Source organism: Symphodus melops (assembly GCF_947650265.1).
Source record: "Symphodus melops genome assembly, chromosome: 2".
In the NCBI taxonomy this organism is placed as follows: Eukaryota; Metazoa; Chordata; class Actinopteri; order Labriformes; family Labridae; genus Symphodus; species Symphodus melops.
The window spans coordinates 5,610,173-5,635,695 of record NC_136692.1 but is presented as its reverse complement, the minus strand read 5'-3'; the positions used below and the strand labels follow the sequence as shown (position 1 = coordinate 5,635,695).

The following is a 25,523-nucleotide window of genomic DNA, read 5'->3' as shown; positions in this document are numbered from 1 at the left end:
GGTATATCCCATAATATACAGAGCAGCTATCCCCTTGACAACCTAGTGTTGAGACCAGAGGGACACCCGGCTCACAACATTGCATATTCAATTAATTATTTAGAAGCAACAGACAGCTTAGAGAGCTTAGTCTCTTTACCCTCTCTTTCTCTGTGAAGACGAATCTGAAATTAATGAGGAAGTAGACGAGCTGCATTTACTGCGACAAACCCTCGCTTGTAAAACTTCCTTTCACACAGATCCTTCGGAGCTGGTTCCATGTTGGGAAAAAAAAGGCAATAATCTGTAAGCTTTGACATTTTAAACCAAAGAGGAGATTATTCAGCAGAAAGCTAGACAGCACTTCTGTGATGTAGATGATGAGTTAATAAAACAGCGGAAAATTAAAACCTCATCGCCACGTGCCAACTCTCGACAGAGGCAGTGAACGTGTGCGGTTTGGATGGAGGAGGACGCAGAAGACTTCTTAAACAAGGAGAGATCTGCCTTCTCTGGGCTGACAGTGAACCCAAAGCACGAGCAGAACACTTTCTTTAATAGCTGAAATTTGACTTTAACAGCTTCAGAACATTCAGATTTTTCTCAAATATTGCGTTCATGCATAATTACAATGCTGGAGTTTGACATGAGTTGGACAAATGCGGTGCTCAGTACTGCTTTTTGTTTAAAACCAGCTTTGCAGCAGGATTTTTTATTCTGAAATGAATGAAAGTGTCACGCCGGCAGGAGTGCTGGGTAAATGTTTCATTTAAAATATCAGAAGGAATGCATTAGCTGAGAAAAAACAACAGCACTAGTAAGCCTTCATTAAATGAAATATGTCACAACACAAAACTTTTTTTTTTTTTTTTTTAAAGGGCACAGCCAGACAGAGCTACAGCATGTTCGCTGTCTGTCTCTCTATAGCCGTGTCCTGATTCAGTGGTAGCATCCATCCAAGGACTTAGGCTCCGTGTCCACCTGGCGTTTTCTCTGGGCAGAAAAGTGTTTACATGAAGCGTTTGTTCTCTTAGAAGAAAAGCACTGCAAGTCCATCCTGTCTCTATGACAACAGTGTGATGACAACAGCCAATGTATAACCAACACGGCTCTGTTACTTTTGACTGTTTGTTTTTTAGTTGTCGTGAGGTCCACGACATGATCCATAGGAATCTAAAATACGGGGAATATCATACATGTTGAAAAGCAGTGCCGGTCATGTCAACAGCGCCTTTCTGAAAAGTTCAAAGATTTTCAACTTGAGCGCTTGGAGCAGCAGCACAAAAATGGCAGAGCGCTTGCTCAAAAGATGCTGGGCGCTGCGCCTTTCATCCGGGCGGCCGCTTTCGCCTTTTAGCGCTCTCTAGCCATTGAAAATGGGTGAAAGCTGGCGCTGAGAATAAAACGCTGGGTGAAAACAGGGCCTTAGCCTTCATAGTTAGCATAGCCCGCTCAGGCCAAACTGAAATGAGATAGTCTGATCTACAGAGCATTTCCTGTTTAAGTCACCAGCTGTCCATCCTTACCTTTTTATTAATTAGCGCTGCTCCCATCGCCTAGCAACCTTGACGGCTGCACCGCAACTAGCTAATATAATCAACGTCAGGTAACTTAAGGTATTAAGGCCCACTCTGTTTTAGTAACATCTGCTTGCTTTTCGATTGCGTTGAAACCAATTACTCAGTGGCTCAGTGGTAGAGTGGGCCGTCTCTCCCCAGCTAGGGAAGTCACATGTTGATGTGTCCTCAGGAAAAACACTTAACCCCAAGTTGCTCCCTCTACTTCGTCGGTGGGATGTCAATTGGATAAGTTAATATTGATGGACACTTTACAGTACAGAGCAGCCTCTGCCTTTAGTGTGTGAATGGGAGTTTAATGGGTAGGTGTGACCTGCAGTGTAAAAGCACTTTAAATAGTCGGAAGGCGAGGAAAGTGTTCTTCAAGCTACACACTAACTTAGATTTTCAAGTGTATCACTCGACTGCATGAGAGTCCGTCATCCTGTTGGAGTTGGCGCACAATAAACCTCAGGATTCATCAGACTACACAGGACGCACTGGATGACTCCCCCATGATCTGAAGGAGCCTTCGACGTTAAATAGATGGCTTTTGAGGGACAGCTGTGATGCAATTGCACTTGCAATGCACCCTTTGAAAGATGCAGCTCCTGATTTGTAAAATGACCGACACTTTTTTTTAATTTATTGGTGACACCACTAAAAGAATAGCCCATCTGCTCCACAATCTGCACGTGATATGATTGTGTTTAACTGGAAGCATGAAGATCCTCAAATGTCACCATTGTGCATGCTTTCAGTGTATTTTGATGCCTTTATTTAGACCATGTATTGTACAGTCTTATTTCAGACTAGCATTCAAGAGAGAATAAGATTATCTGAACTGTTGACTCTGATGCGTACAGATCCAGTCTGAAATAGCAGTGGCAGAGTTTCTTCAGAGGGCAACATTAACGTGTGTGTGTGAATGTATGCGTGTGTGGACTCACAGCAATTGCCTCCAGCCGCTGTTTGTACTTCTCCGTCTCATCCATCATGGCTCCTGTGACAAAACAAGACAGGGCTAAATGTTAGCAGTCAAAGGTTAAACAAATATAAGACGAGTCAACTGGAGTGTTTTTAACTGGCATGGAGAAGTGAACCCAGGCTTTTATTTCTTCGGTTTCAGTTGTGTAAAAGATATTGGTGAGAAGTAATCAGACAGTTTTTGCATGCAGAGTTACAATGACCCACAATTTTTCACACCCTAACCTCCCTTACCCCCAAAACCCCTCCATATTGATGCCCCATTTAGGCATTTCAGTTTAACTTGACACAGCCTTGGGCATCTGGAAGACAAGGCATTTGTTTTCCCATCCAGCTGACAATAAATGGGACAATATCTGAGCTCCCCAAGACTCTGAGGTACATGAGAGAGCATAGACTAGAGTCATACATAGCAACCAGCTCACAGAAGCTCAGTCATTAGTAGGCTCCTACCATCACAAGCTATTGCTCTGCTTTTAAAGCTTCCTTGAAGAAAAAAAAAAAAACAACTTCCCCGGAGAGAGACAGCCTTTATTTTAGTCCCACATATAAAATCTGTGCTGGGTGTTTTTATTTCGAAAAGAAAGAGAGGAAATTGGAGGTTTATATGCAATGGCAGCAATAATCTTTCAGACACTGTCCCATGTGGTGAGGAAACATTTCTGTCCAACATCAAAAAACACTTTTGCCATTGCAGCAACTGAGATCTCAAATTAAGGAAGATCTAAACAACATGGAGCCCTATTTCTGCAACAACTGCCAAACTGTCACTGAGGCTTGTTTTAATCATCATCCGCTCAAAATATGTCTGAACCAATGCACGCACAAAAAAGGCTTCCTATATGCATCTCCTGCAGAAGCTCAGAGTATACAAGCTTATATCTAAAGATGTTTGAATACCATTTGGTGTTTCCAATACTGATTTTCATACCCATTTACCCCAATCCAACTCTCCATGTTCTACAAAGCAGTTTCTTTAATTCCTACCCAGAAGGCAACCCAGTAGAGCAGATGCTATTGTTGCTCCTCCGACTGATTTTTTAAGGGCCTCGAGGAGTGCAAGTTAACGTAGTAAAAAAAACTTCTCGTCCTTACAAATATCGAAAAGATTCCTCCAGTGCCCTCAAGGTGTGTTAGGGTGGTGGGTTCGGGGGGGAGCCACCCATATGTAACAATACAAAAATGTGGGTGTAGCAGTGTGTGTGGAGGGGGAAACAAAGGGTGAAAGGGGAAGAGAGAGAAAGGCAAGGATTTGTGATGGGGAAACAACTTCTCGCATGCCTTTCATTACACTCTTCAGATCTGAGGTAAAATGAGCCAAAGGCAGAAAGATATAAACAGATATATAAGAATATATATAATGAGATTGACATGGCGAGGTATAAAGAGACATAGCTCATTTGGAGGTATTTTGAATGACTGAAGGTGCAGTGACAGCTTACAGTATAAGCCTCCGCAGGGGATCGGAGGCTTGTGTCTCATCAGGGATCCAGGAGAGCGCCAAGAATAGCAGCCAGAGATAAACAAGCAAACACAAACAGAAGCTTTGATGAGGAGGTAGTGAGGAGCTCCCTGTAGATGCACACTGACTTCGATAATTAGACATGATACAGGAGGGTAGAGAAGAGAAGCTGACAAAGTCAAAAAGTTAAAGAGACAGAAAGTGGAGAGGGTCTGAGAGAGGAACAGCACAGGGAGAAAAAAAGAAGAAGCTGAGAGGCGCTTTATTGCCAATATTCAATCAATTAAGCCAAAATTATGAAGGAATACAAAAAATGGTGTCACTCATTTCTTATTTCTCAATCATCCTTTCTTTAATTTTGGGAGTACCACAGATGTATGATCTGGAGATATACCATAAGATATGTGCAGTACGTGGAAACACTTCCATGTTTACCCAGATAACTCCTGAAAATATGCTTTAATCCCAGCCATCCATTGTCCTCTGCTTATTCAGGGCTGGGCCTCAATGTTATCATGCTAAGCAAGTTGACTGAATGAGGGAAGGGTCCAAACCACCTCACCTCACTCTCTACTCCAGGCTCCCTCTGGCTGTCTCAGCTGCCCCCCTCATCTCTAAAGCCACCTTTCAGGGAAAACTCATTTTAGCCACAAGCATAATCTCATTCTGGGGTATGGGTTGGAAAAGATTTGGTTTGACTGCTAAATTAAATTACAATGTTTACAAACCTTCTGTATTGGTCTGTCTGTCTTTGTCAACTTATATACAGTTTATGTTGTAGTGTGTATACGTGTGTACCATCAACCTGCCGGGGGACTACAGAAGGAAAAGAGCTCGGCCATATTTATATTTATGTACATTTATGTTCATCACTGTGCAACGTCCCATCTTTTTAATTATAAAATGAAAAAAATAAAATGTTAACATGAATCTTTGCACCTTAACTGTGAAATTTCGCACTACTCCCACAATGCTCCTGTGCTACGCACAGCGACCCAGTACCTGTGCTAAGGGACTGACTCACAAACTGCACGTGTTCCCCGCCTCTGTTGGAGCTGACACAACATCCCATCCATCTCCAAACCGAACAGCAGAAGAAGAAAACAACAATACGGCAGACAACCAGGAACACTGCTCGGCTGCTACAGCATTCAATTACAGACACCTGCTCACCTGTAACACCTGTTAGATGCCAGGCCAGATGGCTGAGTAGACTGGAGCCGCAGTTTCATCAAAACTGAAAGATTTCTGGTCTGCAAGGAAATCATTTGTTACGCGCAGAAGCACTCCCAACAGAGCCAGTTGATGGCTGCCTGACCTCAGTGGTATGACCTCCCACTCACCCAGTCCCTCCCACTTTTTTCTCCTTCCCTGCACCACACTCACACCTTATCACACAATGGACTGAAGGCGCCAAGGCTGAATACAAAGGAGCAAAGCAGAAGTGCCAGGGAGAAAGGCATCGTGTATCTGCGCTGCAATGAAGCATTATTGGGATTATTTGTGATCAGCCCTTGTTCAACATTTCACAGTTAAAGGAATAATTATTTTATTTTCTTTAACTGATGAGGTTACAAGCAAAAACAACTGTTTTATCCTCAAACTCTCACAAAAAGCTCTTATCAAGAGGACAATGTTCTCATATTGTTTATTTTCTATTTAAGTGAGGTTCAAAAATCCAATAAGACTCAGTTTATGATCCTTTTAAGAAACACGAAAGAATCAAATACTGATTATTTAAAGTCATCATTGGGGTGCCAGTAGCCGAGCAGTGAGTGTGAGTGCCCATGTCGTTCCCCACTCCGTCTCTCCACAGTTACTGACATGGTCTCTGTCCTAACTCTAAAATAAAAGGCAGAAAAAGCCCACTTAGAAGACCCCTTTGTCTTCCAGGCGACACGCTGATAGAAGCTCATCTAACTAATATGGTCAGACTGGCTATTGGTGATAGGAAGAACACACACACACACACACACAACACCCAAACCTCCCGCCATACACAATATAAAATGTACATGTAAATCTCAATTACATGATGCTCTACAGTCTTCATGTTTAAACAATGACACACTTTAAGGGGCTGGAACTTTTGAACATTTGCATTAAATCATAAAAAAAGAACTACTAATGATCACAAAGTCACCAATCCATTTCTGCTCTGTTGATCAAATAACCATTTCAGCTCTAATTTGGTTAGTAGAACCAATAACAGGTGGATGAACAGTATTGATATATTACAGCCCAGTGGTAAATTAGGAGAGCTTAACAGTGTGTGTTTAGGACGGTTTCTAGCTGCTTGTCAGTCCTTCAGTTTCACTGCAAACTGTCAGCAGGGTTTCTCTGCAAACATTCCTGCAGCCCTGCTGCAAAAAGAATGTATATTTGCCTTGAGTGAATGTGTGCGTGTTTATACAACAATGTGTATTTACCTAGTGGGGTGCCATGAAGTCTATATGCTGAATGCTGGTGTAGTGACTTTAGCTCTGTGGGAACAGATGGAGGAACAGTAGGGTGTCTGGAATGAAAAACTATAAGAATCATTTAGTATCACATCTCAGTGCTCTTGGGTTTCTTTGGCTCACTCTCAAAGGTAAAATACAACTCAGTGCAGTTCATATTAAATACTGTAACAAAGCATTGTTTTTTATGTTTTAAAAAAAAAACAAAGTATCAACAGGTCTTCTTGTGTAGTGTAAATCACCATGCATGAAAAATATATACTGAGCAAAATATCGCTACAGCTGAAGCATTTCATTTTTCTGAGGGTTTAAATGGACGATTCATGAAAAGATTTTCAGGGAGAGGCAAGAAGAATAATCAGCAGGGTTGTCACAACAACATTTTAAACTGAAAAATACTCCGACCTCTTTCAATGACAAAACACCAACCTGCACAAAGCGCTGCGACGGGAAAAGTAACTGAATGCAAACAAATACTTTTGATAACACCTCAATGAGATGGGTATGATGAGAAGGATTTCCCCCATCAAACATGGATTAACTAATGGAAAAATGTTCTATTGCAACAAGGACAGGTGTTTTCAACAACGGTGTAGTTGATGGGTCTCTCCTCTCAGTCTTTATTAACTGGCATCTATATAATATCATATAGAAGCATGACCTGATGAAGAAGAAGGTCATGCACAGTCATAATTCACAACTTTTGACACTTTGACAGAAGGTTAAAGTACAGGTTTGTTGACATTGACCAAACAGGACACGGACTGCAGCCGAGCATGAAAGATGTGAACTGTCGGTCACGAGACTCTGACAAGTGTCACAGGGCCACTACAATGTAGAAAAACTCAAGAACGACTGATATTCCGTCTTCATTTTCATTCCTCAGTGACTTGCAGATCATTTCCAGACTTATTTGATAGTTTTGTCTATATAGTAAAACACAAAACAAACAAAACAAAACACAAAGATATCTGTTCACCTGATGTGAAAAAGACAAATTATTTGGGATTTATGTATTTGTCAGAAAAAAAAAAAAAAAAAAAAAATGTAACTGTCAAAATGAATGCTTAATCATTTCTTGTGGATTGATAAACCAATAATTTACTGATAATTGAAGCTCTAGTTCAAGTTAAGAGACGTGTAGGAAGGTCAAATAGACGTCGTTCTCTGAGTCAGATGATTCTGTGAACACTGAGCACACTATGTACAGAGCTGCTAAAATAGCTCCTGGTCCATAGGGGAGAGGGGGAGTGGGCGGGACATAACCATTAAAAGGCCACCCACTGACATTTTGTATTGTGTTATGATGCAATTAAACTACTGTTAGACAGCGGGCCGCCCTGCTACTCTGCACTTTGAAGTTTCTGCTCCATTTCCTGGAGAGACCTGAGGACAGAGGCGGGAGATGAAACACAAAGAGAGAGGGAGAACAGGTTAGAAACATCAGATTATGTTACTACAGTATGTGTGGTACTGAGAGTACGTTTAAGTTCCAACACTAATGGCTTTATTCATTTCTAATCTGTATTAGTGATGCTAGACTTGAATAATCGTTGTTTTGAAGAGCTGTTCATCTGCTGGAGGTTCACTGATGATGCTGGGACAACATGTCCCCTCCTTTTATCCAGCTTCGATGAACATTAGGTTTTGGTGGGGTACAGCACTACAGCGAAGTGTGCATATGGAGGAAAAACTGAATGAAATGAGAGCAGAAAAAAGATATTTACTGAGTCTGTGCACGGTGTGTACCATCTGCAGCCATGCGGTCTCCATTAAAAACAGCTAATACAGATGAAGTCCAAATGTTATAGCAGCATTAGGATATTAGGAGTATGATAGAAATTGATGGAAATCTATGTCATTCAGGCAAAAATATTCTGGGTTTTTTTCACATTCTGTTAAAATGGAGGCAGTGAAAGAGTTATTGGTTCTTAATGTGTTCTGGTCTCCATTGTGGGCTAAGTAACAATTAGGTGCAATGTGCGTTCTGAGAGTGACCAGTTATTCACGGACTATAAACAGAGAACTGTTCAACTTAGATACCCAACAATTGTTTGATCCGTTTGAATGACCTGTGAATAAAGATGAACTAGGATGAAAAAGAACACTGTGTGTTGTTTTTTTTTAGGTTCTGATTTGGACAGCTTTAAATTGTCGTGCCTGTGACCCAGAGATCAAGTACACCAAGGACACTTTCCATCCGTGCGTTTTGGAACAGGAAGAGCAAAAGCACCGCTGTCCTCCAGACGATTACAGACAGAACATCCAATCTGACCGACCGTGACCTCTGAACTTGTGCATCCTCAGCTGTCGTCAGTGTCTAATGCTCGGGAAGATCCTGAATTACAGCCAACTAACTGTAAAAAAAATAAATAAATCCCACTTCGAAACTTCGAGCGGGTTGGTTCAATCAAAGAGCCAGTCTCTCTCTAGCTTGAGGGATGGGCAGAGACAATCTGTTGTAAAGTGCTATTTCATCAACTATCGATTTTTAGCTGCTTTACAGACTGCAGCACAAATTACATTATCGGAGATGGATATCCTTCTTATCTACATAGAAATAAATCCGACAGACACAGGGAGGCTGTTGTGTGTGTGTGTGTGTATTTGTGTGTGAGCGGGTGGGTGGTATGGATGGAATTTGTGTGACTTGGATGGTGCTGCTGCAACAGCACACAGCCAAGTTCCTGTGATTGACAGTTCGGGTTGGGGAAATGAAAACACTGCATTCCTTCTGTGTGTGTGTGTGTGTGTGTGTGTGTGTGTGTGTGTGTGTGTTTGAATCAGTAAAGGGTGGACGTTTAGTGTGTGATGTGTATTTTCTACGTCACACAGCTAACAGTGTAGTACACTGTGGAGCGTGTTGGGGATTATCAAAGTCAACTATTTCCACCACCGATTCACTGGGAGTCGTCTTTCAGAGCTGCATTTAACATTCATGAGAGTCCGAGAGCAGCTGAACCTCCGTAGTAACACAGAGAATAACATTATGTAACTTCAAAAGCTTTCAAAAGCCTTCTAATCACATATTTACCAGAGCATTAACTTTGCATATACATACAGTAAGCTGGCACAAATCATAACCACAGAACACACGAGCAGGAGAGCATCAAAGGCATCGCTGCGAGGGGAAATCAAAAGAGATCCTCCAACAGGTCCCGGTGTTCAGCGGTGAGACGAAAGCAAGTTTAATGTGCTGACAATTCAACGAAATCGTGATGAGTGAGGGGATGAAACAATGGCGTCTCAAAGGAGAGGTTTACTTTGCTCTCATTTGTCTCAACACTATAATGGCCATAATAAGGATGAGTGGTGTCCTGTCAGGTAACACACACACAGGTACACACACGAACAGACTCACAATAGAGTCTCTGTTCAGCAGATGTAGGCTGGTCTTAGCCCGCCACTTGGCACCACAAACTCACTCCCTCCTCACTTCCATCTGATCTGTGCAGGCTGAAACAGGAAGTGACACGACATGGAGATTTTCAAAGTGTAACTCTTTTTTAAGATTGAAGGGGCTGATGGGACATCTTTAGTGTCGTCCAGTGTTGCTTGTTAGTTCTGGTCCAATTAATGTTCACACTACCTGACCAACAAAATTATCATACTTGGCTCCACATGTACAAAATCGATGATTGACAGCAAGTCACGCTGCACTTTGACTGACAAACAGCCTTGCAGGGTTGGTTAGGGTACCACAGAGACATGAAATTTTGAAGACGTCTCGTTTCAAAGTGAATCAATTTAAAACAGACAAACAAACGGCCTTCAGTTGATTCAGACTGGAGTTAATCACACTCAGTCACTAAGTAAACAGTGGAAATGCTCTGTCCATGCTAAATAGTAATTCCCAGTAGCAGGGTGGTGTACTTCAACATGTGCCACTAAGCACCATGCTGGATCACTACTCTACATACTGTATGTTTCATGCAGAGGTGTGCACAGTCTGCTGCTCCTTGTTTTACCAGTCTCATTTAAAGTAGCAAACAATCTAATTATAGATATTTATATCTATATATCTATATAGATATTTCTAATCTATGAAATATCCATTTAGAGCCAAAGCACAACGAGTAATCTTATGACAAGTAAAGAGCCTGCCGAGACCATACGATGATATTTTATGAAGAAGACTCAACATTAATCCACCAATGAGCAAGCACCTAGCAGGAAGAAAAACCTTCCTTTGAACAGGCAGAAAGGTTTGCAGAGCCAGACAGCCGTATTTCTCTTTTGTTATCTTTTTGTGTGATTCAATCAATCGCACTGATAGTATCAAGCACCTTCTCCATGTGGACAAAGAGTCATGTTATTTCACTAGCTAGCTCTCATGTCGTGTGTTTCTATCCCCAGATAGTAGCCAACGATACAAAGGTACTCCTGGAGGCGTCAATGTTGCTTTTCCAACTTGCAGCAGATCATTCAGGTGTGACATCCTTCGCAGCTCTGAGAGCCGCACCATCAGTCCGCTAAGTAAGGTTTGTGCAGCCATTGTGTTAACCCACAGATGGTTAATGTTGTTTAAGGCAACATGTTTAATGTTCTTCCTTATATATGCACACGCTTCTGATCAGCAGCTGTGACAAAATCCCCATCTGTTGCACACATTCTAAATGATCAATCTGGAGGGCTTTGGGCTGAAAACATGCCGTTGCACAGCCGTCAGCAGATCTGAAGTGACAGCGCGATGAAGCCTTTGTAAAACCTCGTCATCCACTCATCAAAGGGCTACAGGGATTAACACGGTCAGGCCGATCATACATATGCATCATAAAGCTGAAGAACAACATGCTACGCAGCCTGATGAGTCATCGAGGATGATTAACAAGAAGGATTAGCCGTTAAATCCCGCTGTGACGAAGTGACAAGGGTCCAACTGTACAGCTCTCACACTGACTTAGTTTGAAAGGTGAAAATCATTTAAATGTAAACAGGTTTGTCATCAATGAAGTCGCCCCTTTCCTCCAATTAAATGGTGTTTAAAAGCAATAGATATACAGTATGACTATATATATATATATATATGAGTCAATAATTATACTGGATGTATAAATGCCAATCATCATGATGAGGGAGCAGTCAGGGACGCAGCTTTGAATTCTGTGCAGATACCTGCAAGCCTGTGTTAAAAAGAATACACTAACATTTTGTTTTTACACACAGTAGATGCTTTAGGCTGAATGCATATTTCGGTTGTAAAGAGTAAGGATAAAGGAAATAGCTGAATTCATTTCTTATTGCAACTGGGTTCACGTTTACGCCACGAGCACAGAAAACTGACCAAACGTGTGCATATTATCCAAGTTGGACAGAATTGTTGACTGTAATGGAAAAAAAAGAAAAAAAGAAAAAGTTTGGAATATCTTTAAAAAAAAAAAAAAAAAAATCCTAAATAGTATTCAAAAACACTTCTCCTTGTATTTGCATTCAAACATGTTTGTGCTGAGACATTTGTAAAAGGTTAGTTCACTGGCCCGCTCCACAAGTGCTGCACTCGGTCTTGACCTTGAGGGACTTTAGAGCCGGAGACAGTGTGTTATTAACGGTGCAGGACAGACCGGCCTAATCACTGTGCTCCCTGTGTTTTGGCATTCAGGAACTCTTCAATCTGCAGCTTTATCTCCTCAAACATTGTGCACAGAACAGTTAAGGCGTGTATTAGCATTCGTGATAAGAAGAGATACACCGGTTTTTAACGCTCAGGTGAAATCCAGTGTGTGTGTGTGTGTGTCTGTGTGTGTGTGTGTGTGTGTGTGTGTCTGTGTGTGTGTGTGTGTGTGTGTGTATGTGTGTGTGTGTGTGTGTGTGTGTAGTGGGACTTTGAAGAGAGGTGAAGATTACAGGCTAGCTGAGCTTCATGAGAAACAGAGACAATGTGACTGAAGGCGCCGAGCCACTAACTGAATATCATTACAGCCTTTTAACATCATATTTCTAGTTTGGTAAACAGCCTGTGTCATGCCTGACACACGCTGTATAAACATTTCAGGAAGTGTGCATGTGCCTGTAATTAAAGGGAAACTCAAAGGGCTGAGAAAAAGGAGTCTGTCGGTGTGATCTCGGCAAATGAAATTGGAAAGAGAGTAAAAGATGAACAGAGAAGAAAGTGAAAGGTCAACAGTGTAGATTCCTTTTATAGTCTCTGTCGAAGCAAACACCAGCACTAGACTGAGTCCTCATGACCTCACCTTGCTCGCAGCTGAAGAGTTGTGAAGATCAAGAAGAAAACTTTAGAAATGACAAAGAGGGAACAGTGAGAATGGAAGGAAGAAAAGACAGAGACATTGTATGAAAGGGGAATCCTTCGGGGGAAGCACAGGTTAAAGCGAGGAAACGAACATGAAGTGGAGTGAAGAGGGGGGATCATAGTTTGAGACACCTGTACTGACAAGTCCTGACAAAGCACGCCACGCTGTGTCACAACAGACACACTCTGCCCGCATCTGCAGAGAGAAACCAGCTCAAAGACGCTCGTCATGTTCACACCGAGACACCTGAAGACGTGTGACACTTTCCACTGAGTCAGTTACTCACATGCAGAAACATGCACAGCTGCCTCAAAGACTCCCCCTGATACCGTGTACTTTAAACACAGTCTTACACTGTAAACTGCTAATGATGAAAAACACATTTTCACAACCGAGCAATACATCACAAGCCATCTCGAAACCTCGAGTCTTTACCGTCCAACACAATGAAGAACAACATGATAGGATACAAACGATAAGTTACGATGCACTTTGTCATCTTGGGGACATTTATCTTTGACTCACTCGCTGCACACGTGTATCTGCCTCCACAGTAGCATCAATAAATACATAAAAAAGAAAACATAAACAAGTCTGAAAGCAGCAGCACACAGCATCCAGAGGTGCTGCTTTGCTTACAGACCCAAACTCAACACAGGTGTGGTTTTTTAAAGTCCTACGATGTTTCTTTGGTCTTGGACATTTATATGCTTTAAATTCATTTAAAAGTCATCATTTAAGCACACATGTATTTTACACGGTAAAAGATAATGAACCTTAATTGTTTGTCGCTGTGGGTACTTTAAGAAAAAAGAAAAAACAAGACTTTGACAAGATTTGGAGAGACATAGTTCTGCCCTTTTTTGGGTCAAAATAAATATTGTGGTTCGTGTGCTTTCTTTCATCCAGCAGCAACACTGTGGAGACAGAGGTCACCGACAAAATGTCACTGAAATCCAGGCCACGCAGCTCCTTTCTTAATGGAAGTGGCTCTGGCTCCACGCACACTGTCAGTGTAGGTTTACACTGAAGCTGCAAGTCGTTGCTTTGTGCACTCAGCACACTGTGCATAATGGGGAGCTTTTAACGGTTTCGATAGGTCATATTTGCACAGGAGAAAGGATCACAACAAGCAAAGGTTTGAAGATGAATGAATTATATATTTTTTAAAAACCTTTCATTACAATTCTGTTATTGCAGCGAGCAGAGAAGACTTGTTCTGTTTTCAATAATTTGTCCTCCTTTTAAAGAAATCAGCTTTTTTACATTTTCACTTAATGATTTTTCTGATCAGCTACGTTCCCATCAACACTCTCTCTCTCTCTCGTTGTAAGCTTGTGTAAGACATGTATAGGCCAGAGTTATCTGTCTGTGTGTGCAGGATTAGTGTGAAAGTGTGTGTGTGTGTGTGTGTGTGTGTGTGTGTGTGTGTGTGTGTGTGTGTGTGTGTGTGTGTGTGTGTGTGTGAGAAACAGGTTTGGAGAGGAATGCAGAACTGGTGTAATCCGGTCTCGGTTCATTTTGGCTATTGTCATGGAGTCAAAAGCCTGTAGGTCTGTGTGCTGCGGGCCCTCCAGCTCCGTGACAATTACACATAACACAAACATAACATCGCTTCTGCCTAAATCAGACTTAAACCACATCAATCCATCATAAATTCATTACTATTACACCAGATATGTGCACTAAGAATATCCAGACACTTTGGAAATGTCTACTGGGAATCCATCAAGTCGGTTTCATCCTTCCTTAAAAACCCCGCAGACAACAAACTGAATATGAGCCAACACACTCGTCATTCAGCCAGCAGCTGGTCACCATCTCAGAGATATTAGACCTGAAGGTGCTGAAGAAAAAGGTTCAAATCTCTTTCATAGTATAGCTATGTTAACAGCATCAGAGCTCATTCCAGCTGTGCCCTGCTTTGATTTCACCTCTGCGACGTGCTAAAATGTCAGCAGGTTCGAGGTTTCCCGTCCAACGACGCACGGATGCTACCATGGAAGCCTCGAAGAAAACCTCTGCCTCCTCTTCCTTCTGCTGTTGGAGATGCTCTGCGATTTCTTCGCTTCCAACAACATTTGATCCTATTTCAACTGACCCTATGACCTCTTCATGTTACTATTTACACGTTTTTAATAAATGACTTTGATAGACAATTAGACTTCAGTAATTTTCCTCAGGTTTGCCCTCTTCTTTTGCTCTTGCCTACCTTTCATTTCACTCTCAGTTAATGGTTGCACTTTAAATGTTCTTCCACTTGTTATTAAGTCTTCTTTTGTTTTCATATGAAGCCTTTTCTTCTCAGATGAAAACCATTCAAAGAGCCCTTCAAGTTGAAAAATGTTACGTTCCTTAAAAGGGATACTTCACCCATTTAAATGAAGCTGTGTATCATTAGAAACATGGTAGTAGTGTTGAATGGTCGTGAATCCAGCCCTCATTTTGCCCTGAGACGAGCCATTCATGACCATTCAACACTACTACCATGTTTCTAATGATACAAAGCTTCATGTAAATGGGTGAAGTATCCCTTTAAACCCGCATGAAGAAACAGCATTGGACTCTGGACAAAGTCCACATTAAAATGTGTTCAGCTTTTTTGATGTTTGAGAGGAGCGGAAGTAACCAGTAACTAGATTCTCAGATGGGCAATAAATTACTTTTTCAATCTTAATTTCTTAGAATAAAAGTTTCAAGAATTGTCCAAAGAACCAAACAACCCAAAATATAGAGTACTTATAATTTCAGTTTATATTTTTGGTTGTTTGTCTGAGGTTGTTTTCATGAGTTCATTAAAAAAACTGTTTTGTTAATATCTGGCTCAAAAGTTATTTGTATCAGAGGAAAAGGTCAAGACCTCAGTCAACACACCACAGAGTCTGAACCCGGGTCAAAGGTGGCTAAAGGTGAATGCTTCCGCTCACTACGGCAACACAATTTGTTCCTCAGGATTAGGTCAACATCCAGAGGCCTTAAACACATTGAGTCAACTAAAGATGCACTCTCTTTGACCCAGACAGGCAAATAATGTGTTGTCCATCACTGGCCGGAGCACAGCTACAGAGGTCAAATGTCAAGGATTAGGAATGGGGAGTTTTATAAAACCTGAACATGAATGACATTTTAGGTAACTGATAAAGCAAATCCTGGGGTCCTGTGAAAGCCCATCAACAAAAGTCAACTCCGAGTATCATGGAGACGCATTAAAGGCTGTTGCTGCAGAGCCGTCGTCCTCTCCATCCACTCAAAGCAGCCGAGGAGAGCGCACCCAGACTTTGATGCAAGTGTTGTATGTTACAGACAGTAATCCAATGTGTGAATCACATAAATTTGCTGGATAAAAGCTAGTTATCTTACTAAACAAGCCACCATAAGGCTACTATATGATGTGTTCAAGATCGGGCCAGTGAAATGACTATTTGGTAAATAAGATGATGATGATCATGGTGTGTTCAAATTCAATTTCGTTTTTGGCCAAAAAAGCTCCACACACTTTCGGTGAAAGATTAGCATCGTTTAATTTCCCCCCCAAAAAATAATAGAAAAGTATGAACAGTGGTATCGATAAAGGCTTGGATTATTAAAGAGTCTCAGTCATGGTATGCAAATACAAATAATGATAATAACTAATGATGGATACAGGAACAGGCTGTGGGGATATATCATTTATTTACCAAAAGATATACATGTGTCAGTTGTGCAGAGTGTCCATTCAAACTGGATGTTGATGTAGTCATGTTTAAAGATTGATCCCTAATAGTCTGAAAAGGCCTCCTTTCAGTGTGGCACTACTGCTCCTCCCCAGGATGCTGCCTTTAAAGTGTGATTGACAAATTCAGTAATTAGCCTGTCAGACTTTCACAAAAAACAACTTGGACCAATAAAGCTGCAATGTTAAGCAGAGTAGGGAGAATCAGAAGATTTCATTTAACCGAACAGCAGAAAAGGAGCCGGCTTGTAAACAGCGAAAAGAAATTGTTCAGACGTTCCCAGCCTCCTCGTCTGATGATGAAAAGGATGTTTATTCTGCATATGAATTTCTGCCAAGGCTCAGAACAAGAAACCACAGCTTCGCAGAAACGCACAACAAAAACAGGCTCAGGAAATCGCTTCAGTTTAGAGGGGGATGAAGGGCTGTCGTGACATTTGGAGAAATTTAGCAACAGGTGAGTTCCTTTCAAAATTGATAGTGAAGAGACCGTTTCTTACCATTTAAGTGACTAGAAAACATTTTCACACATTATTAAGCGCTTGGGAAGAACAGCCTGCTGGCATCGCATAGTCATGACAACACCTCCATGTTTTCCTCTCTCACACCACAGATACACACGCGTGAAAAATATGAGGCCCAAGCTCTGCGATTCATTGACGGTTTGTTGTCTTTAATCTATTTGGTTGAAGAAACCCAAAGCTGAGCCCATTACTAATGTACAATCATGCACCGTCAGCTTTTCAAATAGACTTTACAGAGAAATTACTCAGGTAGCTGCTTGCTGCGGTCTTCAGTGGTGGGACTGCGGAAAGCAAACAGTGTTGTTTGCTAAAGACGAAGTGACCAAGGAACGTGATGATTTAGGTTTTTGGAGTGAACCTGAACGTTTCTGAGGCTGCAGTTTGTGCTGTCGTCAAACTGCTCTGCATCATCCTCAACAATGTAAAGGTACAGAAGAGCCCCGCTGTGCTCAGATTGATTGGATGCTTTACCTCGACTGAAATGTGTTGCTGATAATCAATTGTAGCTTGACTTGAGTTTATGTTTGCATCATATCCATTTCACTCATCTTACACTGAGCAACAGTAGTTTGATATAACAAAACGTCTGAGATGTGTTTTCTGTATTCTAATTTATGGTGAAAACACATTTTGTAATCTACACATCTTTGTACACCTGACTCTTTTCCTCTAACTTCATTTTTATTGCCATTTTTTCTCTTACCATTTTTTTTGTTGATATTTTTAAAATATGCCAATATATATGAATTGCCTTGATTTTCAGAATTATATTTTTAAAAAAAACACAGTTTTGAAGTGCTTGGCTCAGGAACTAATGACAGAAAAGTTGTTTTATTTTGTGGTTCGTCATTACTATGAAATATTTTAATAAATAAATCTTTTTAAACATTTTTCTCACTTGCGTCTACGTCACAGTGCCGGGGAGAGACAGATGTATTCATGGGTTTTTACTGGTTTGAATAACTGGGTAGTTTGTTTAGAAAAGGTTCCTCTGGCTGCTGTTATAATCCTCTGAAATATCAAAAGATGAAGCCGGACTTTAAAACAAACAAGCTTAGCAAACAACATTCACAGCTTGGCTTGAAGCCACTTCAGATGTGCACAGTCCGCCAAAAAGGATCAATGAAATGCTGAAGTTTAACATGAAACCCTTTTCCTTAGTGGAGCTAATAATAACATACATATATATATATATTTTTTTTCCTATCATACCTTTCTCTCTGCATCTTATCCCACATCCCATTTCAAGCCCAGCACAGTTTAGCAGACGACTGTTCAGTCATGAGCCCGGGTCTGCTGAAGATTTCTGCCTATTAAAAGGGAAGTTTGTTTTTTTCTTACCACGCTATGACGGATTAAGCTCCTGTAATATAACATAATACAATAAGTAAGGTCCTCTACCTGCTTTTTGTAAAGTGTCTCAAGATAACACCTGTTATGAACTGACGCTATACAAATAAAGTTTGATTGATTGATAAAGTACCTGAAATCAGAAGAGCTCATTTGCAAAAAAAAAAAACATTTCATAAAACCCTTTCTATTTATCATTCATTGAAGAAATATCCCTGAGACTGAAGTAGTGGGGCTTTGACCCAGTTTCCCATAAGGGTATGTTGTTGTTTCTTTCCAAACAGAACACAGATCTATTTAAAGTGTTCATCAAAACTCTCAGGTCACGCCACAGTATTTCCAGAATGGCGTTCCTCTGTTTTTGCAAATGAACGTCACTGCTGTAAAATGACAGTTATGGGTGCAGGTGATAAAACATCCATTGTTCCAGCGAGTTGGAAGGAAGACAGGATTTCTGTTGTTGCTCTCTTGTCTTAGATTACTCTATCAGGCGCACACACTGTCAAATGGTGACCCCTTTTTAGGAGGTATTTTACTGTCTGGTCTTATTTTAACTAGATCAATGAATGTGGTATGTGTGAAGGATGCATGTAGTAGTGAATGAAGGATTTTTTTCTTGTGGGTCTGCTTTGAATACGATTTCATTCGGTTTACGTCATAAACAAGAGAGGCTGTGTGTTTTTGTAAGTGAGGGGAGGGAATAGCTGCTTAATTCCACTTTCATCTCACTAGACTTTAAAAAAACATCACAAAGATGTTACATACTGGGACGTTAAGAGGCGAAAATATTATCTTGTCAGGGGGAGCTCAGGTTTTTTTTTTTTAATGTAGTCATCACCACACATCATTACCCTCACCACCACAGCACATTATTAAACTGTCCAATCCTCGTCTGTTTGGATAATACTTTGTTGTCGGTGTGTCAAAAGAAGGGCATGTGTACAGACATTAAGTAAACAGAAGAAGGTAAATGATTTTCTAGCCTCCTCCCTCGTTCACTCCACCGTCTACCTGAATCTCTGAGGCCTTCAGTCGTACGACCGTCGCAAATGAGAGAAACGCTTCACACAGACACACGAGCAGAGTGATTCAAACACGGCTGTTTGAAAAACACCTTTTGTTGAACTACAAAGACGCAGGGGTTTGAAGAGAAGCAGAAGCTGGAGCCGTTGAAATCAGAGTTCTCCTCTTGAATGTGGAGGCGTGGCTGGTATCTCAGGTATGTCAGGACTGACATAGTGCAGAAACATGCTGCAGGTCATACGGCCACGGTGGGGGGGGGAATTTAGCTTTGATGTCTTAACTCCAATAATTCTCACAGTTAACAGCGAAGCAATCATATTTTACACTCTGTAACATGCCAAAGGACGCATCAACCGTCCGGTTCTTCTGGCCGGTGTGACCGCTCCGTACCTCGCTCAGGCACGATACACTTCCTTGGCTTTGGCACAGTTTAGAGAGGTGTGTTTTGGCACAGTAGACTTCATGCACAAGCACAAGCACGTGGGTACACGATGCTGACGGCCTTCATAATGGAGAGATCCATAAAGGGTTTATCAGCTGTGTCTGACTAAAATGACTCAAAACAAGCTTCAAAGACGCCGTCGTGCTCTCTGTGCTTTTCTGCGACGTGGGGACGCCGACTCGACTCCGAGTCTCTTTTTATTTTCAACTTCTCAAGTCTGCCTGTTTGTAAACTGAGTACGCTTCAGAATAACATACAGAATGAATGTGCTGTATGAAAAACGCAAGAGGTAATCGTGCTCAGGCACGGTTCGTCCTGATGCAGTGTGAGCACACAGACAACCATCGTCTGAGATGAACCTGCTTAAAAAGACCAATCCATGAAGATCTATTTGTCATCTGTTTGTGAAGAGTTTTGATACTTCGATACCTTCAAATACCAAGTGTGTTAACATAATACCCTCCCAGGAATTCTAGTGAACAGTAGTATCCAAAAAGCTAAAACGCAGATCTTCAGTCCTATTTTTAACCCAAAACTGCCTCAAGCAAAACTAGAGAGAGAGCCGTGTCGAAGTTGCACAAATACATTCGCCACGCTTTGATGTTTAGACATTGTGCAGGAGTTATAAAGCAAGTTTGGTAATAAAAAGAAGAAATTAACCCTGGGTACATTTATGTTGCCATGGTATGTTAAACTTGAATTTGATTGATCAAATCTAAGTTCTGAATTCTGCTGTTGGGACAATCCCGATATCTTCACAGGCAGTCTAAAATCTCTGTGTTTCTAAAGACCCTTTGATTGTTCCAAGCTAATGATGCTGGGTGTCTTTATGGTGCCATTATGTATTTTAAAGATCAATCTAAAGCTAAATGTTGGAACTGAAACCTTGCCAACGTTTTTTGATCAGAAGTACTGCAGGTGAGATTTAGGTACCTTTATGATACGATCAATCATGAAAGTTATGTAGAGTCTATTGTTATAAAACACATGGTATCAGGAAGTATCCATAAAAATGTTGACGACCTCGGTTTACTGAACAAAAACAGGAGTATTTATGTACGGTAAGAAAAACTAAAGAAGCCTTTTCTTATTCTGTTGAATACTTAAGATCTTCATGGCTGGAGGTCAGGGCGTTACTGATCTGTTGTTTCCAGATGAACCATCTTTGCTCACCTGGTGATGTCTGAGTCTAATCCTCTGCACAGCCATAATAATAACAGCCTGCAGCGTGTTTGTGCAATCTCAACACACGGAGAGAAGTGGCCACATGACATAAAGAGAGGGCACCTGCAGTGAGACTCAGGATTTTTTTTTTATTTTTTATTTTATTTTTTTTTAAAAGGCATCAAAATACGCTTTAGAACCCATGTTGTTCAGTTAAATATGGAAATGTTCAAGAAGTCATAGTGGAGATGATTTGATGTTCATCTGTGTGTGTGTGTGTGTGTGTGTGTGTGTGTTGGGGCTTCAGTCTCACTGTCACTGAGGGTGGACAGACAGAGATGTTGCTCAGGGCAAAAATAGCAGTGAGGAATGAAAACTCATCCATCACCCAGTTTTCCAAGCAAAGAATTGGAGGATTTGATCGCTCCCCGCCTCTCCTTTGTCTCCACCCCTCTATCCTTCAGTTTTTAATCTCCTTCTGCACTGTTGTCAGAGTCTGACTCTTCTGCAACAAGATCTGTAAAGATAAGCCTCCTGCTGATTGGTGGTGCTGACGACCACACGCTTTCCTTTTTATCTGTATTTAACGTCTGCTCACTCTGGCTCTCTTCCTTCCCCCTCCATGCATTTGATTACTGATTCATATCTGCAGCCTGCTCTGAAAAGTGATTAACACAACGACCACGTCAGCCCTCTACTCTATATTTTGTTTGCAAAAAAAAAAAAGAACCTACTCAGTGTGCATTGCTTAAAGGTATTAGTGTCTATCCCTGAGTCTGGACTTACTAAAAAAAATAAACGTCATACATGGTTCATGGTGTCAGTTTAAAGAGACATGATTTAAGGACACAGAGCGACTCTAGGATGAGCTTTAAGAGTTAAGATCCAAAAGTGCCCCAGAATTCAAGACAGGCAAACACACGTCGTCCTAAAGCTGAGAATACGACAGAAGAACAATAGAGTGACCACGGTGACATATGGCAAAATTGATACATCCCAATGCTGTTTAAAACTATTAAAACACACAAAGTCACATTATCATAGCATCTAAGACATGGATTGTCTATTTGCAATGTCAGCAGCAGTGCTGATCTGTAATCAGCTTCTTCTTAGGCTGCTGTGACATTTGTATTTCCTCACATGCTGTGCACTGATCTTTCATCTGGAGCTTCTCTTTGAAACGCCGTCCATAAGTATGCTTGTTAACAAACCCTCTCGAAACTCATTCTTTCCTGCGAGTCAAATTAAGACGGAGGGGGGTAAGCACTCCCTCAGATGGCCTCGAGGCCCTCAGTCCTTTAGCCTGACAGAAGAAGAGCAACGTCAGGAGGATCCTGCAGGGATTCCTGCTTGTAAATCAGCATGCCTCGGTGCATGCTAAGCAGCATTTGGTTGATGGCTTCTTGGGCAGAAATGGGCTTGTTTTAATGAAGCTTAAACTCGTATCTAGCCTAAGTGTTTCAGAAAGTGATGAGACAGCTCAGTGTTAATGTAGCCGAGTCATTCTTACGAGAGGTAGAAGAGGAAATGTGTGGTTAATCTGATGCTCAGAACTTCAGATCTTGACTGTGTTTTCTGTGTGTAGTGTGGTGTGGCTGTGCATGTGTGTGTGTGCCCCTATTTTGTTATGCAACTGCAACAGCAGCAAGCAAAAGAAGTGTCAAAAGATAGCACTGCTATCTTAACTACCAACATAAACTGTTGTAAATGTCCTGCAGGCTCGTGGCTTTACTCATAAAACTGGAGAGAGAGAGAGAGAAGGTGCAATAAAAAAAGTCTTTAAGGAGGAAAAAGAAGTAAACATCAATGCATATATTTTATCTTTTATATTAGGTTATGATAGGAAATTGACTTAAGTCACAACTCTGCACAAAAAGTATGTACCATAGTGCAATGTAGTCTATATTTTCAGACAAGTAAAGATGTGTAAGTTATTTACAAATGCCAAAGGGCGTTAGAAAACAATTGACTTCAGCAAGTAACCTAACAAATGAACAGCCACGTTAACTTTCAAAGAGGTGTTTAGTCATTGTTTGACTTGTTGGTTGGTAGGCTTAATGCTTAACAGGGGTCAGACAAGTCAACAGCTGCCTGGGCTCTCCAACTATGGCTGAACTCACTTCCACAACTTGGCGCAGTTTCAAACATTGTCAACCGATCACAAATGACAACAAACTTCAAATGTCTTGATGGCAGTCAAAATGTCAAACACACATACCTGTTAAAACGCGTCCACTTGATGGATATACGTCCAATGGAGCGAAAACGGAAAAGAGGAACCCAGAATAAAGGTGGGGGAAATCGAAACACGACCAAAAAACAGCGAAGTCCTCCTTTTTAGATTAATAAATTATGTCGCAAAAAAAAGGAGCAGCTCGCGACGAAAAACTTCCTCGCGCAGAATGAACACCTGAGTAGGCTCCTGAACGCACCGCGAACGACGCGTGGATGACTTTTTCAAACTTTTGCAGCTCTCTTTACTATGTTTCGAAGCAAAAGTCGGTACTTGGGTACAAAAAAAGGAAAAGAAAAGAAAAACAGCGTGAACCCGTAGCGAAAAGTCCCCTTACACCGCCTCCCTTCGTGTCTGAGCCCGTCTGTGAGGGGGGAAAGAGTCGGTGTGTCCGCTGGTTACCTGACTCCAGTCATTACGGTGAGGCCAGCCCTACAGACAGACAGACAGACCTCCAGACAGACAGACAGACAGACAGGCAGGCAGGCAGGCAGGCAGGCAGGCAGACAGACAGACAGACAGACAGCAGCAACAGCAGCCTCATGTTTCCTGTTGTTGTCGCTCTGAAAGCCTGCAGAGCAAATACTAGATCAGACTTCAGACAACTTTCCTCAGACCGTTTTTTAAAAAAATCTGTGATTTCTACATTTCCTAGTTTTTTTTTTTTGATGTATTGTGTAAAGCACTTTGAATTGCCTTGTCGTTGAAATGTCCTTTATAAATAATCTTGCCTCTACTTAAACAAGGCTTATTTTGCACGTTTTATTTCACCATCATACTCATTGTTTTTAATTCGTAGCTGTGATATTCAGTGCATGTTTGGAAAACAAAAAAAAAACAAGTCTCACCACGTTGTCTGCTTCAGCTGCGTGCTAGAGATCTAGCATGACTTGGAGCAGCTAAGCATAACATTTATGTTATTTTAAAGAACTGGCAGCTGTGCAAAAAAGGTAATATTTCAAAGAAACTGCTGCATTAGCCTATATCTCATAAATACAAATCCTAGCAGCAAACGGGTAAAACTCTGACATGTAATATGAAACGTTTCTATGAATGAAAGAGCGCCTCAGAACTGTAAAATCCCTTTCGGCTCAAATTATAGATTCAACTTCCTGCCCTGACTTTTTACATGAAAGGGAATATCGGTGGTAAATGACTGGCTTTCATTTCTAATTTTGCAGTCCTTTTTGGGTAATAGTTACAGCTGCTCAATTTTTGTGTTCGCAGTGTAACTGATCTGAGCCTTCAAATGATTGAAAACACCTACTGAGGAAATCTAACGCTATAAGACAACAGTGTATAAATGGAAAGAGAATATTAAATAGGCTATTAATAGTTTCCCTTTATCATGAAATGTCACAATTTTAGAAAAATTACAAATGTTTAGTCAAATCTGCTAATCTGTTTGCCCTGTTTTGCCACATTTTGATGAAGACTTTTGTCTCTTTATTTGAATTTTGTCATGACGAACACTGCAGGTATGCTGTGAAATGCTTCATGGATGTGTTTTGATTCCTTTCCCATTCTGTGATACAGGGTCGTTGTGGGAATCCATTATAAATCCCAGATAACTTTTCAGTGCGACCCTCTGACTGGTTCGATGTGTGTCATATTGCGAAGGTAAGATTCCTTTGATTTAAAGGTCAGGTGAACTTAAAAACATCACACACTGCACACAACAAATTCCTCTGTACAGTATGTGCTTGGATGCAGGATTTCAGTTCCAAATGTGAGTTATCAACGTTACGTCAAAACGGGTACCCAGAACGTGCTTTCTTATCTATCGCTTTATTATAAATGATGATACCAATTGTTATAGATCAATACAGAAAAGACTATATCCCCCAACCTTAATTGAAGTGTAACATAGCATTTGCAATACTTAATAAAAAAAAAAAAATTGGGTTGTATATGCATGTGTAACCTGGTGTACATCTGCCTTCATGTTGTTCCGAATCTTTATTAGTTATATATTCTTTCAAGTCACATAATTTACACTGAGCCTGGACTGGGAAGACTTTACAAGTGAAAGCAAGGACAGACCAAAGACACCATGTGACCATCATTTACTGTAGCTCCATAAGATGAAACTAGGCCAAGCTATTTCTATGTATATTTCATTATAGCTTACTCATATTTCATTAATACCACAATATACTTCAGGCTCATTTTCTCCTGATTAATTGCTTTTTTAATATCCCAAAATCTGGGCTAAGAACCTCTGAAGTACGGCTATAACGACATCTTTGGTGATGATCTGTATTTTAGCCATATAAATTACAGTTTAGCTGACCCGTGCTGTGTCTTCTTTGTAATCCTATTTTGCTTTAAATGTGATCAATTCTTTATGACTGAAATTCCCCAGCACATCAATTTAAAGC

General features: G+C 41.0%; 1 protein-coding gene across 2 annotated transcripts in view; it reads right to left on the bottom strand.

Moving 5' to 3' along the window:
- palm3 (paralemmin 3) overlaps positions 1-23,559 on the bottom strand; it is a 32,795-nt gene extending 9,236 nt beyond the window's left edge. The window contains exons 1-2 of one of the 2 annotated variants that reach the window (XM_079337922.1): positions 23,128-23,559; positions 2,486-2,538 (exon numbers count right to left, since the gene is read on the bottom strand). In XM_079337922.1, the coding sequence (XP_079194048.1) occupies positions 2,486-2,533 (48 nt within the window). In that variant the 5' untranslated portion in view covers positions 2,534-2,538; positions 23,128-23,559. The remainder of the gene's footprint in view (positions 1-2,485; positions 2,539-23,127) is intronic. The other variant, XM_079337923.1, reaches the window with a different exon arrangement.
- Between the last annotated feature and the right edge of the window lie 1,964 nt (positions 23,560-25,523).